Raw genomic sequence first — 16,492 nt, forward strand, 5'->3', positions numbered from 1 at the left:
GAACTGACTATGCGCATGCGCTAGAACACATAACAACGGTGCGACCCTTGACCTTCCATCAGAAGCTGCAGCAGAAAACCGTGAACATGTCTGTGTTTAAAGACGTCGATATGGCCCCACCGGTTGCCGTTTTCAACCTTACGGCACGTTACAAGGAAGATAAAGATCCAGCCAAAGTTAATTTGGGCGTTGGAGGTAGGTTTTGCGAAATATGACGAAGAAATTTATAAAAAATTGTACGTGCAAAACCGGTGGAGGGGTCACACAGGGTGACGTCTGGTCAGTGACCTTCGTCAGCTCAAACTGGCCCACTAACCGAAAAAACGACCCACGTAGTTATTTTTGACCGACAAACTAAGTAAACGGTGGCAATATAAATTGACAGTACACTCAAGTTAAAATAATGTATCTAAATTTCTATTATACGTATTTAGGTGTCTGAAAAAGTAATTGGTACCCCCTCAGTGCTCGAAATAATAGCTCTCCCCGCCCACGCCAATAAATTATTTTGGTTGTTGAGCAAAGTAGCTAAAATGGAGGGATATACTTGATCAGACCATGTTATAGTCTCCGCTACCACTCAAAAAAAAAAAAAAAAAAAAAAACACAAAGGAGGAAAGTTTTTCGATCATGACATTGGAATTGTCAAAAATAATATAATTTTCAGAATTCTATTTTATCCTGCTTCCCACAACTCAAGCATAATAATGGTAGAAAAAATCGACCTATACTAGCTTTAAACTAAAATGACTGAATTTCTGCAAAAATCGAAACTACACTGACAAGACATGCAGTTGGCAAATCATTGTATGTGTGTAATGTCCCCAACTGGACATTTCTTTCAACATTTCTTTTACCTTTTAAACATTGCTAATCACTTCTTTCGAAAACCATCGCATGGCATTACGACTCGGTAAGAGGCATTATTGGTATAACCGTTGTATATCATCACAAAGCAAGTCATGTCACGTAACTTTGATGATTGTTTGCATGTATTATTCGTTCGTTCATTACTGTAAATGGAAACGTTTTAGAAGCTTGGGGTAAGTATAGTAAATTACAACAACCCACCAAATAATTATTTGAAGGAGTATTTTTGCAGTAAATAAGACTCTTCTGAGAAATATTTGTTATGAAATATTTGTTATATGGGTATATCAAATACCAAATCAGGAAACATTAATGGAGATTAAGATCTAAGGATGCCTGCTGGTTATGTAACTACAGTAAAACCTGTCAAAACCGACCCCTGGATAAACCGACCTACTGTCAGAACCGACCGATTTATGTAGTCCCGAAATTTCTCCATAGACGCCTATGTTAAAACAACCTGTGAAATCCGACCACTGTCTACTCCGAACACCGACCGCATTGATCGGCCCCAAGTCCAATATTCACACTGAATACATCGACCATCCGACCAGTTGCACCACGTCCGCTGTCTAGTAATCCGGTCTGCCCGACCTAAAAAGTGTGCATTGTGTTGAATTTACCGTGAACGTCACAGAAACAATATCAAATCTCACACTACAAGTAACGTCCCGTGTAAAACAATAGCAACTGATTAAGTTTTTCACACCACACGCCATCGCATCGCGTGATGTCTGGACAGTGTAATGACCCCGGATATAAACAAATGATCGGGGTCATCAACTTCAATTGCGGTGAAGCACACTGCTTTATCACTTCTTCAACGATCAAAACATTGAGTTTTCTTCTTTCCATAACGATTCTGATCGACAATTTTGTGTTTTCGAATGTTTCCGTAAAGGGGGCTTCAAGATTGAAATTTATGATGACGAAGAAGCAGACGATGACAAAGAATTCGGAAACCTTATTTAGCATGTTGCAGAGCCGCAAACACAGTGTAGCGTTGTAGAATACCTCCACTTTGATGAACGTATACCGACTGAAGCAATGTATGACGGCGAGTGGGAGCAACAGATTGTTGAGAATTTTATTGCAGACAAAGAAAACCATGAATCTACAGACAACGATGACAACGACAGTCAAATTATTGACCCCCACGATGACCGTGACTTGACGCATGGCGATGTGCTAGACATGTTGACAAGATTACAAAACTTCGCAATAAACAAAGACTCCAGCTACTTGACAGATATCCAAAATTTCATAATTCGAACGAACAAAATCGTTGAAAAAAGATGTTCTTTAAAGCGGTGAAAACTTGATGATTTTTTTACATCGTAATTTGATTCATTGACTTAACAGCAAAATCAACTGTCTGCATAAATTATAATAATTACATGTAGCTCAAGTGAACTTACGTTGTGATGTCATTCAAAATGGACGCCTTCAGTTACGATACGCGATACTTACCCGGTCTGTTCCAACAGTTATTTTAATGTTTATTGATTTCATGTACATACCATAATATTCTTGTCTTGTTTGGTAAATTATTTTATTGAAACAATACAATAAATGTAAATACATGTATAATCACCGGAGGCAAACTCCGGTGTCTTTCATTTGTCCCGTGTTTACAGCACATGTAATTGTTGTTTCAATCGAAGTTATGCCCACCCTGAATAAACCGACTCCCTCTGAAAACCGACCATAGATCCCAGTCCCAGTCATGGTCGGTTTTGACAGGTTTTACTGTATGTGCATTGTAATTTAGACTGCATACTAGGCTAGATTATTGTTGGCCATGAAATGCATTCATTGAGCACATTCATATACTATGCATCTCAACTGTTAACTGAAATAAACCAACCACAAATTATTGAAACAACAACTACCGGTATACTGAAGGACAGAGAAATCAAAAAATTAAATTTAGAAGTTGAAAAAATATATAAATTAAACTGGATATGGGAAATTAACATAAGGACTGATGATAACCAAAATAACAATAACAGAAGGAATAAACTCTGAACGTACAAAAAAATTTCAAAAATTAATTTACTTTAGAAAATTATATGATCAAAATAAAGAATGCCGAACTACGTGAATGTCTAAGTAGGTTCTGTCTGAGCAATCATAAACTAAAAATTGAAACAGGGAGGTACACCAAACCAAAAACCGAAATAGGAAAAAGAATCTGTGAACTGTGTTTAAATAACAAAGTAGAAGACGAGTCCCATTTCATGATTAAATGCCACTTTTATGAACAATATTACATGTATATTCAAACCTATATCACAGTGAATTAAGGATGGCATTTGACTAGATATTTTTAGTTAGGTGTGTGCCCGTGATGAGAGATGTCCCACAATACCAATTTTTGTCATTTGTGTTTTGTTTGGAGCTTAAAGGTTCATGTCCACATAGACCAGTTCATGGTTTTTATTTTCATGTTCCTGGTTTGTTATAACATTTTCATATTAATTGCATATGTTACTGTGGTCCTGTTAAGTTTGAAAATGTCTAAATGTCAATTTGCCATGGACATAGTTGACTGTTGTCAGTGACACAGCTGGTAATTCTGGTAATAGTGACCAGTAGTTTGAGGTTCTATTTTAAGATGCATTGCTGGAATAATTCATATGGTTTCACTGAACGGTGTTGGAGACAACTACATAGTATCTACTAATTACGGTACTGAAAGAGCTTGATTAGTTTGACTGCCTTGTAAGTTAATCCACCTTCTTTTTTGTGACCTCCATCAAGCTGTAATATAACATCTGATTGGTTACTCAACGAATTGATGGTAACTAAAATCTGGGTCAAAGGACAGCTATAAGGTCAACTTGCTCTTCTTTTATATCTGTCTGCGAGTGATTTGTTGTAATTATAATAGGTTTGGATCAAATTAAAATGTTATTATGATGCAGTAAATAAAAAGTATTGTAGTTGCGCTCGTGACTGGATATTTTTTCCCCCCAAGAACAAGAGTCCGAATATCCATAATGCAAAATTTGCATTATATCTTTGTGTTTGCATTGGTTTGCATGGTGAAAGTCGTTCTTCTGATTTGAAAATTGAAGTTATTGATATTCTGGTGACATGAGCTGCAAAATTGATTAATATGTGGTAATATATATATATGCTATTATTGTTAGATTTATAGTAAATTTTCATTCAGCTCAGTTTGTAGTATATGTGATGTACGAGTATGCTTCCATTACTTTCAAATTAAAGTCTCTCCCATATGCATTACCATATTATGAAATGCATAATTTCAATTTAATCTCTTAAAGCATTGTTAATTAAAAATATGCTCTCTTTTTTGATTGAATAAAATTGGGAGTCTGCCAAATGTTTGTTCAGAAGTACACAAGTTGTGCTTTACAGAATGTAGCTTTGTTATACAAGATATGTGACCTGTTACTAAACACAATGCTATATATGCCTTTAAGAATTGTGTCCTGATTGTAAAAGAACCAAATGAAGTTTATTAGGCTTGCTGGCACAAAATGTAGCTTGCTGTTTTAGTCGCAACTCAAAATGCAGATAAACTATGTTCTATTAATTTAATTGTGTGTGCCGTTGTATATTGATAAGAAAATTCAGCATATTCTAATAACGGATCACCAAAAAGTTTTACCATAACTTTTGAAAGAATGTGTGCGTGTGTGCGTTAGCACGCATACCGGTATGTCAAATCTTGTTCCGCCAATATCTTGAGAACCACTGTGTGGTAGGGTTTAAGCCAGTCATCGCTCTGCCTGTAAATTTTGTCAGGTGCAAAATTTTGTTTAACATGCTAAATTTCTACAAACCTGTCAATCCTTGATTGAAAATTCCAGCTTTTACAAAGTGGCTATAAGTAATAATCAATATAAAATAGACTCTGTGACTACAGACCAGCAACTACCATACTCGTTCGATTTAGTATGCATACTCGACTAAGCGCCCACCCCCACTTTAGGAGAGACTTTGTTTTCCAGAGTCACGTTTGACCATCAAAATCATGAATTCCAGTCATGGAACAATTAGTGTCAATTGTGACTGTTTTTTTTAAGCTGAATACCCTGGACACTAAGTCAGACGAGTACAATACTGTCTTGCATTTCACTGTTTTCAATATAGATTTTAGACAGGTATTTTTCATGTTATAGCTATAATCCTGCTATGTAGACTGGGATGCACTTTTTTTAACACAGATGCTTTGTGTTGTACCATAGACCCTCAACAAAGGGATAGGAAACAAGGCTATTTTCTTTGTACGATGTTGCTTTGCATAATTAAAAATACATTAGTGCGAGTTTACATAACGGTGTACAACGCAAATAAACTAACTAGTAAACTCATCGTCTGGTCACGAAAAATCTCGCAAAATCCTGAACGCGATTATGGTAATTAGATCAATTCTCACGATTTACGGGGTTTCGCGAGAACGAGATTATGCTAAATAACTACATGCGTCATTTTCAAAATGGAGGTCGATCAGAATGCTTGGGAATATTTTAGCGATGACGAGGAGTTTTTCGAGGTTGTAATAAATGTTGCATGTCAATGCAAGCACAAGGACTCGTACAAAAAAAAAAAAATTTGAATTGATGTCGACCTCATGCATGTGGATAAAATGGATGGACAACGCAACGTCACAAATCATGTCAAATAGTAATTAAACATGGCGATGGCGGAAGTCAGCACACGGTCACTAATTTAAGTCATTTTTTCGAAAGGTTACACATTATTTACCAAAATACCACCTATTAATGCGACCGCAAACACCTAATAAATATTTTTGATCAATTTTATAGGCGTCACGTCAGTGATTGTGGGGAAAAAATGGGTGGACAAACATATATGTCGCATCGATGGTCAAAATGGCGATCGAAATAAAACACCACCCTATACATTGAGACACCAGGGAGAATGACGGTCGTTTTTTCAAAAAATTGCCAAGCATTTGTAATAATGCCACATGTCAATGCGAGCACGGGGACACACGGACATCATTTATTTTAGTTTTATTGATGTCGAACTCATGGATGGGAGAAAAATGGGTGGACAACGCAACGCCTCAATTCGTGTCAAATAGTAAACATGGCGACAGCTTAAGTCAAGCTTGACAACACAGTCGCAACGAGACGCTCATCAAAAGTTTTTTTTTTCGAAAAGTTACACTATTTATCAAAATACAGCCAATTAATGCGACCGCAAACACCTAATAAACATTTGTTGGTCAATTTTATAGGCGTCGCGTCGGTGATTGTGGAAAAAATGGGTGGACAAACATATATGTCGCATCGACTAGACTGATAAGGAGACAGGACGTACACGCAGCTGATGACGTCATCTGGATGTCGAGCACACGACAAGATAATTAGTATGCAAAACAACAGCGTACACTTGATTAATAAACATCCTTTGTTGTCTCGTGTTGTTTCCTATCCCTTTGTTGAGGGTCTATGGTTGTACAAGACACCCAGCTAGATTTTGCATATGGATTAGCTAATTTGCATGCTAATTAACTTACTTTCATTTGTTGATAAATCAGTATACATTAACATATTCATAGCAACATGGTTTCACTCAATAAAACACACATCACTATAATTGGCTGTCTGAGGCAGGACCTTCTTTGTGGCACTGCTAACAGCTAATGACGGGGCTGGAAAGACAACCACGAATGATAACATTACATTGGAACCGAAAATCATACAATTGGACTGGAAACATGAATCAATTAATGAACCAGGTAAAACATTCACTCTGAAACAAGATGAGGGTGGGTCAAACAGACACAAACTTCAATCCAAATGTACGCTTGAATGAATTGGAATGACCTAGTTGACATGTTTTAATTAATTATCTTCTTAGATGGTCCCCTGACAATTCTTTCTCAAAGGGATACAATTACATTTGTATTACTTACTGTTACTGCAATTTGTTAGTGGCACTGCTGCAAAATCGAGGAAACCTGCAAGAATCTTTGATCATGTGTTGTAAGACATTAAAAAGCTATCATACTCTGTATACAGTGCATGTATTCTCTTTCTCACCTTAAATTTATTTGCATTCTCATAAAAAAAAATGTCAAAAAACAAAGAAATAAGTTTGACATCGTTTTTGGATCTAACCACACTGAGAAAAAATAACTTCTGATACAATTATGAAGACCTGAGCTTACTGATAACTTGTTTTTTTGTAGCATATCGAACTGATGAAGGTAAACCATGGGTGCTGCCAGTTGTCCGAACTGTGGAATCTCAGATGGCTGCCGATTCTACCTTAGATCATGAATACCTACCCATTGCTGGTTTAAAAACTTTCACCGAAGCTGCAACTCGACTAGCACTAGGAGATGATAGCCCAGCTCTTTTACAAAATCGAGTGAGTATGGTAACTGTTTTAATAATAATGCATGATGTAAAACTGTTACCTATAACTGGTTCTATATTTCAATATTTGTATATCTTCTAAAGGCAGGTGGATTCCAAGCTCTCAGTGGTACTGGTGCTCTGCGTCTAGGTATTGACTTCCTGTCACGGTTTGGAAAAAGTAAAACTGTATACGTTTCTGACCCCACTTGGCGTAAGTATTCAGATTATAATAATAGTAATAACTGATTATATTATAGCCTTTAGAATCACTGTCAGTCGTGCATTGTTTTACAAATATTGAGTAAACAATGCATTTTACATGAGTTATATATGTAGTATTCGACCCATATTTATCATGACAGACCGACTTGTAATCAGTTTATTTCCAAGATTTATGACACAATTTCTCTATAATCGTTTTCGCTGTGAAATTTGCATGTTAATATCTAATTTGAATATGTATTTGTTACAATAGACATAATTAACATATCTATAACCTTTTCATGTTCAGCATACTGTAAAGGGGGTAATTATTCACTGGGTTTTAATTTAGCTTATTTCGCTGAATGGAAAAATGCGCTAAATTAAAACACAGTGAATATGTAAAATTTAGCATAGAACACATTATCTAAATGACAAAACCGTGAATTTAAAACCCACTGAATATGCCTGAAATGGTAAATCAGTGAAATTTAAACCCAGTGAAAATTAGTCATTTTACAGTAGCATTTTAGTGGCCAAGTATGGTAAAACATGTTAAAAAGGTCTGGGGAGAACTCTTACTTTGTTAGTGAAGAGAAATAGTTTCTTAGTGAGGAGAAGCATAAGTGGCATTCATGTTAGAGATCTCAGCACTTGACTCTGGGCCGAGTCAGCACGTGCCGAGATTTGAACCAAAATCACCGAAATTGGCATGAACCAAAAGCACACTCTCGGTGGTAAATTTAAGAGAACATATTGATTCAAACTAGTAGCGATGGACTTTTATGTGGTGATGGAGGGAAGTGAAGCTATATATAATTACAATATAGCAATTGTCATATGCATATCATTTCTATGTTTGGTCAAATACCAGATCCACGAATGAGGGTGTGATTTCAGCAGAAGCCTCGTGGGTTCCGACTAACATGAAAGCAACTGCTGTAGTCCATCACCAAACCTGAAGGATTAAAACTTTCGACACGTGCCAAGGCCCCGTAACGTGAACGTAACGATAGTTTATTGGTTTATCTTCACATATTCAATTCCTTTATTTGTCAGTTGTTCCTTTATTTGTCAGCTTGTCATGTTATTTTGTTTGTCAATCATTGGTATTCATGAGCTTTTCTAGATCAAAGATAGTATCACATGTAGATAAAAAATATTCTCTGCTGATTTTTATTCTTACAGCCAACCACATGGCTATTGGCAGAGATGCTCATTTCACTGAAATCAAGAAGTATCGTTATTGGGACGACAAAACTAAAGCTCTTAACATTGATGGCATGCTAGAAGATTTGAGAGTAAGTATGGTGGTCATTCCCACTAATATAAAGTATTAAATGATGATGATGGTAATAGTAGATTTACAAATGCAATCTACAGTACGCAATACTGTAGATAATGTCAACATAAAGTGAGCCTAATAGGAAACTGGAAATCAGGCATACATAAAAAAAACATAGCAGAAGCAAAAGAAAAGACACAATCACCAGAGAAGCAAGAAAGATATCGTTTAAAATAATTTCTCTGCATTTTGTGTGTTACTCAACACCCAAGTCTTTGCAGTTACTCTGTATGTATGTATGTATGTATGTATGTATGTATGTATGTATGTCTGTCTGTCTGTCTGTCTGTCTGTCTGTACCATAGATATCTCAATGAAATTTGGTACATAGATGCTCTAGGAAAATGCAGACCTATTTAGTTTTGTGTTAAAATTCTTAATGTTACGGTAATTACCTAATTTACATAAGAATTACTGTAAAACGTGTCTTTTTAGCTAGCATGCTACTTTTCAAGATGTCCCTAATTTAAAATATAGTATATTCTCACAATGAGATTGTTGGCACTTTACCTATATTAAGATTCTATTAATTGATGCATTGAGTCAAATTTGCTAAATTGCACATACATGTAGCTATTTCAACGTTTTACAATTATTATAGTTAATTTTCAACTTGTCCACTGATATCTTATGTACATGTACTACCGGTAATCATCACATTTCAATGAAACCTGATACATAGATGCTCTGTCACATTGCACAGACCCGATTTGTTTTTACATTAAAATATTCGTAATATATAAATTACCTTATTTGCGTAATAATTCATAACTAAGCATCGTATTTTCATGAATCTTGGTACATACATGCTATAAGACAATGCAATAAACCAATTAGTTTTGGGTTTAAATAATAATTAATAAAGATTACATTTTAATGAAACTTGGTGTATATGTGCTTGGGAACAATGAACCAGCCTGATTAGTATTGGTTTGAAATCTGTGCATATTAATTACCTAATTTGCGTAATATGAATACCGTAAAAACTCGATTAATTCGCGGTCTCTATTAGTTCGCCCACCCATTGTATTTTCAGACGCTAATTTTAAATGTGTCCTTTTAATTCGCGGCGTTCAAAAACATGTTTAAAATTGTATCCTATTAATTCGGGGGCCAGAATAAAGTGGATAACTCAGAATATATTGCATGAAGACATTAAAAATATACATATAATTTTATGTTATCAGTACTTGGTGTCGCCGCAATCGCAGATGATCTCCGTCATCACAGCCTTCCAGTTAGCAAGCAGTTTAGGTTCGGCATGGAGCTAAAAAAAGGAGACTGAACTGGTTTTAATCCTACTTGAGTCTTTTGTTTTAAGCTGATTATTCTTTTGTGTTTACGTGCCTTTCATGTCGATGACTTCTGCCATCTGCAGTCACACTGATTATTCAGCCGTCATCGTCTTCCTGAGGTGTAACGATCATTTTTGTTCTGCGCAGTTGACATTAAAGGTCGGTGAACATGCGCGTCGTCAGAGTGTCGTCAGTTCTACAGATCTGCCTTTGAGTCATGGAAATCGGACGGGTTTTCAGCAAGTTATTACAATGTCGAAAACATTGCTCACAAGATATTGATTTTTAAAAAAAATACTTGGCCGCAGATGATAAAATTACCACTGATATATAGTGTTTTCCATGTACAAGCTTGAATTGAAGTTCGAGCTCCCATGGCCAAATTCACAATCACGTTTTTCATTTCTGTTCATCTATTCTACTTCCTGTGTGGGCCCTCATAGACAACACGTGCTTTGGATAAACGACGCGTTAAATTTGAGCTACGGTTAATTCTATTTTTTTCGTAAAATCTTTCCCTGCGGACGCCGAAATTTAGTTAAATAGTAAGCTGACCTCTTCTACGTCATGCGAGGGTAGGTGCCAATAGCGGCATATCACGGCCAAACCGGCAATCGCCGATTGAATTTGACATGTGTTGCGTTGCTTTGATTTGTGCTGATAGCTCATATTAAGGGATAGGGGGATAGTTATATTGTGGCGGGTTGGAAGTTAACAATACTTTGTTCCCCACTACATTGATTCCATCACAATTACTTGTGTATTACACATCACCAATTTAAAAGTTACTGTGTAATTCTGGCCATGTTTTTTTCCTACTTGAGTCGTTTTAAAGATTTTTTCGTCCCTCACCCTGCTTTGTAATAACGACCGAACTCATCCAAGAACGTCCGATCATGACTAATTAAATATTCACGTCCACTAATCCCCCCATAAACCCGTCAAGTGTTATCTGTTGACCAAATAGTACTAACTCCATGGGTCAACACACACTTGATGTCAGCATCGCCGCGTTTCTTTCAAAAAAGTACAATTGCGTCCCAAAATGATGTCGCTGATCACTCAGTTGTCGCAGCGTGTGTTGTCATGTCCATGTCCATGATGCACCCCGTTTCGATTTTGCTTTGGCTTGCTTTTCCTTCTTAGTGATGGGACCTCTCACCAATGTATTAAAACAATTTGAATTTATACTTTGCATGATTATATTTGGTCAACGCGAAACATTATTTTTTCTAAACATTTTCTGAGACCATTTTTATCAACGTAGGGTTATTTTTCCCGACAAGATGGACTTCGTAATATCTGCCATAACATCGCCCGGGCGATGCCTAGAAAAATAAAAAAAGGCAGTGCAGCCAGACGGCTACTTTGTAGCCACGTGTTCATTGTTTGTTTGTGTACAGAGTACACATGTAACATAATGCGTGGTTCTTGACGCAGTGCGTGTTCTCTGCCCAACTATACGCCATGAATGTCGCTAGCCACGAGTCTCAGAGGCACTAAAAAACGTCCTGTAATCGTGTTCATTGGAAAACAAAACAAATCACTAATAAATTTATGAAAACGGCTCCTTTTTGAATCGATCAAAAAGTACTCTTTTAATTCGCGCACCAAAAACCAATAATTTCCGTTTTTACGCTATTAATTCGTGCACTTGAAAAAATTATTATTTTTACTACCACGAATTAATCGAGTTTTTACGGTAATCACCACTCTGAAGTAATCCAAAGATGTGATGAGTTGAAAACCATGCATATTGATTATCTAATTTTTAATAGCCAATTTATGATGTCATCAATTTAAATCTTATTTTTGAGATATGTAGAAATTTTGTTTCTTGGGATGAATGTCAATCAAGTTGGTCAGAGGTCATCAAAATGAAACACGAATTAACACGCTTGTGTATACCATGTCTTGCCTTTGTTTCTACTTTGAACTGAAATGGTCAAAGCATGTCTGAGAAATAGTTAAAAACTTAAGAAAAATATCAATTCACAAAAACTGACCTGTATCAGTAATATAATCAGTAATGGGTATGATGTTTATACCCGAGAAACTGTTGATCACATGATCAAATTTAGAGAAAATAAAATGATTGTGTTGTTGAAATTGTCATATTATTTTTATCTCATCTTTAAAGTAGCATTGCAGCCTTGTAATGTTTACCAATTTGTTTTTTTTGCAGAATGCTCCTGAACACTCTGTTGTTATTCTCCATGGCTGTGCTCATAACCCAACAGGCGTGGATCCCAAAAAGGAACAGTGGGAACAAATTGCTGAAGTCATGGCGGTATACATAATCTGTCTATTATTTTCAAATTTGTTGAGGTGTATGAGACAGTACATGTCTTGTATTTGTGCGTCTTTGTGTTTTTGCATGACCTGTCCTTTATTGCATAATTCAGTCTGTATGTTTTACCTACTGTATTTGCCAGACTTAACACCTATTCAACCTACTGTATTTGACAGACTTAACACCCGTTCAATTAAGTACCCAGTCCCCACTTTTGTATGATTTCCATAGTTAGGATCAAATTTGACTAATCATGAAATCTGGTTGTTTTACATCATTTCATGTTTCCAATAATGAATTACAGTATGACTAATTGGGAGGGCATATATGGGTAAACTTCATTTCATGTAATATTTATCCAAACTTGGCGCATAGTAAAATTCTTGATTAATATTTACTTCTTGAAGATCAAGATTTCCTGAGTTGAGGTAACTGGGTGAAAAATATGGTATTTAGTCATTGTCTAACTTAGATTGGGAAAGGCAACATGCACTTGATGTATATTGTAAGAGTTTGTATTCTAATATTTTTTTTTTTTCCCAAAGGCAAAAAAACTGTTTCCATTCTTTGATATTGCATACCAAGGCTTTGCTACTGGTGATTTGGATGCTGATGCAAGCTCAGTCAGACTCTTTGTAAAGAAGGAATTTGAATTGTTTGTTTCTCAGTCATTCTCCAAGAACTTTGGACTCTACAGTGAGTTTACTTCATGTTCTTGAGTTGAGATCATTTTTGTGACAAAACTTCTCATAACAAAAAGGTGGCTGGCATTAACTGTCTAAGAGTTCATCATACCTCCCTGTTTCTGAGTTCATTAACCTCCATACCGGGTACATAAATAAAACAGTGGCTTCCGAGCTTTATTGGGCTGTTGATAACAGTTGATGCTCTGAATATGTGTGAATTAAGGGAAGTAATTGACCCAAGTTATGTCTTGTTCTGTATTACTGTAGGCTCTGCAAATCTTCATACATTGAAACACGAGTCACAAGTGTTAGCATCAAATAAATGCCAACAATCCATCGTACTGAAAATAGGCTATTTGTACATTTAATAAATATTTACTTGCAGTTTGTGCAAATTAAGACTGTTAAATATTTCGCATATTATCAAAGTTTAAGGCTAATACAACATTGTGAGTAATCTCAGAGTACAACTTTGATATTTTAACAAATAAGTTATTTATTTTGCAGATGAACGTGTAGGTAACCTGGCCATTGTGACACAAGACAATGATAGTCTTATGAGAGTTCAGTCACAACTTGAGAAGCTGGCCAGACCCATGTGGTCTAATCCACCCAATCATGGTGCTCGTATTGTGGCTACTACTTTGAACAACCCATCTCTGTTTGCTGAATGGTAAGCTTTATACATCATTGGTTAATGTAAATCAATTTGAGTATGTAAAATAACAAGACGCTAAAGAATACAGGGACAGTCAACTGTGGTCTTCTAAAATTGTTCCCTGTATATCAGCGTTTCCTATGTTCAATCAATCTTCACACTCACATATAATACATGTTGGGATACCATACATATACACATGTATTTGTGATCTAGTTTAAAGTGGGCAAAAGTGGGGTTCTGTCATACCACTAAAGGTGTAATATGGTGGATCTGTACATCATCCTAGGAAATGTGTTGCACTGAATATCATTCTATTTGATGTTTGCTACATTAGCCATTCCCTGTATTCTCTTGTATCTATATTAGAACTTAATGTCTGACTGGAAAATCCCCTGTAAATATGATTAGATATCCAAATAATGAAACCTGTTTATTAAAATTGACCAATTTATAGCAGTGTACTAATTTAATAGTATGTAAAAAGTCTAAACTTGATGTCTATATCTAATGCAGAACTTGTTAATTTTTACCTTTTTAGGAAAGAGGCAATCAGGACCATGTCGTCGCGTGTCATCTCAATGCGTGCTTTGCTGAAACAGAAACTCAAGCAACTCAACACCCCAGGAAGTTGGGATCACATCACAGATCAAATTGGAATGTTCAGTTACACTGGTCTTACATGTGAGTTATCACCTTAACAATGTTTGTTAGCTGTTGATACCCTCGGTGTATAACATATAATTACTGCATGTACTCCTTATTTGGAAATTATAGTTTAATACAACAAATGAATACAAGACTTGTGTTAAATTAGTTTTCTCAAAACGAACCTGTATTTAACACATCGTTGACATTGTTTTTTCCCATTCATCTGTGGAGGAGTGATAAACCATAAAATGTTGTCTGGATATACATGTATGTTATGATTGTGTGCATACCTGGATCATCATTTATTGCTACCGTATTGTAAAACAATACATGGGTGCCCAAATCAGGAAATGAATTTAATTTCCCATTGATTACAGGTATTTGATAACAATTTTGGAAATAATACGGAAAGCATGTTATTGGTAAAAAAAAAAAAAGTTGACAGTCAAGGGGTTATGACAACTGATTGTTATTATACACTTTATTCAGTGGCATCCGTTTGTTTTATTTGTGGTGGAAATACTAAATCCATAGCAAATGTGGTTCCATACCACTGAACACGCATGATAAGGCATGCCACTAATGTTGCAATCTGATGATTATTTTTTTTTAAATCTCAACAGCCAAGCAAGTTGACTTCATAATCCAGAAATACCATGTGTACTTGATGCAGGATGGTCGTATCAACATGTGTGCAGTTACCAATAGCAACTGTGACCATATAGCTGCAGCAATCCATGATGCTGTTACAAGCTGTTAGTTAATTTGACTGGATTCCAATACCAGTACGATTAATACAGTATGTGAATGAATCGTAGATACCCCAACCATCAAGTTTGTAATCGCACTAGCTAGGTAGAGGTTTCTGCTTGCTTGTCACTAAAATGAAGAATTCTAGGTGTTGGTTGGGGATGAGTGTATAGTGATGCCATTACCTTCCATTGTGCTGAAATTACATAGTGATTTAAGCATTATGAACTGTAATGTGTTTTGATTGTGTGGGTTTTTTAAGTACCAGTTAAATTACTGTTAGTTCATTGTAATAAGCTTATCGAGATTGTGTGTTTCATGTGCAGACGCCCCTTTCTGAATAATCAACTGGTTCATTTTAAAATCACTTGCTATCTGTGGTTTACCCAGTGTATCAGCAAAGGTGGGATATATATTTATTTATGTGTACAGCTTGGTATATATTTGTATAAGTTAGCATCTGCAATGTAACACCACAAACCAAGAATTCTAGGATTGCTACTTTGTACAGTAATGGAGATATGTATACTTGTATTACAAATAAACCATTTTATGAGAATCATTCACTTTTCATGTCTAAATACATTCTTTGTTGGCAAATTTTTGCTTTTATATGTCAAAACCCTTTAATTTCCAATTACTCCAATATCCAAGTGGAGAGTAGATATTTCTGGACATTTATAGTTTGTGGTGTCTTACTTTCTAACTTTTAAACATGACATGTATACCTGACATGAATCATGGATATTTGACTGCTTCAAATTTTGAATATCAGAACTTTTAATTAATGGAAGTTACCCTTGTACCACAACATCTGAATTGGCTGATTAGCAAAACTTTATGGCTTGGTATGCAATATCAATGTACTGGTTCAAATTGACAACTTTGACAATTCTGTTTGTCACTAAAGCCAGGATACAAATTCAATAAATCCATGGTTACTTGATCATTACATGACAATGATTTATACAGTCCTGTTTCTGCAATGGTATGTACTAATTCATTTAACGTGTATCTGTTAATAGACAAGATACACGCTATATTGTTTCTGCTGACTAGAAATCAACGGTTGCATGAACAATTGTAATTACTGATATGTGATGCATGTATATTCTAAAAGTTGTTCTATTTGGGTTTGTTTTATAAATACACTGGCTTTTTTTATAGTTTTGCATCATGAGTAGAAAGTAAGCTACATTTTTATTCACTTCCACTGGTAACTTGTAATTTTCACTTAATGAAATATGGCCATGTGTCATGAGCTGAGTATATAGACCTGTAACAATTCCACTTATTACTGTTATAAAACCCATATGTATGAAATGCTTGCATCAACTGTGAATTTCTGCTACTGAAATAAATACTTGCAAAGCCA

The 16,492-nt window shown here is 35.6% G+C and overlaps 1 protein-coding gene across 1 annotated transcript; it reads left to right on the plus strand.

Annotated features, from left to right (window-relative positions):
• Positions 1-33: 33 nt before the first annotated feature.
• Positions 34-16,492, plus strand: LOC100371200 (aspartate aminotransferase, cytoplasmic-like). The gene is made up of 9 exons (XM_002732018.4): positions 34-195; positions 7,067-7,248; positions 7,341-7,449; positions 8,628-8,740; positions 12,265-12,369; positions 12,918-13,068; positions 13,566-13,731; positions 14,258-14,400; positions 14,991-16,492. The coding sequence occupies exons 1-9, from the start codon at positions 87-89 to the stop codon at positions 15,125-15,127; spliced, it is 1,215 nt and encodes a 404-aa protein (XP_002732064.3). The 5' UTR covers positions 34-86; the 3' UTR covers positions 15,128-16,492.

The sequence above is a fragment of the Saccoglossus kowalevskii genome, chromosome 10 (genome assembly GCF_978046115.1).
Source record: "Saccoglossus kowalevskii chromosome 10, keSacKowa6.1, whole genome shotgun sequence".
NCBI lineage: Eukaryota > Metazoa > Hemichordata > Enteropneusta > Harrimaniidae > Saccoglossus > Saccoglossus kowalevskii.

Bases quoted from the DNA above. Each gene is read 5' to 3' on its own strand.
- LOC100371200 (XM_002732018.4), top strand. From the start codon at position 87: ATGTCTGTGTTTAAAGACGTCGATATGGCCCCACCGGTTGCCGTTTTC. The intron at 7,450-8,627 runs GTAAGTATTCAG...TTATTCTTACAG, and splicing joins CGTTTCTGACCCCACTTGGC to CCAACCACATGGCTATTGGC. The intron at 12,370-12,917 runs GTATACATAATC...TTTTTCCCAAAG, and splicing joins AAATTGCTGAAGTCATGGCG to GCAAAAAAACTGTTTCCATT.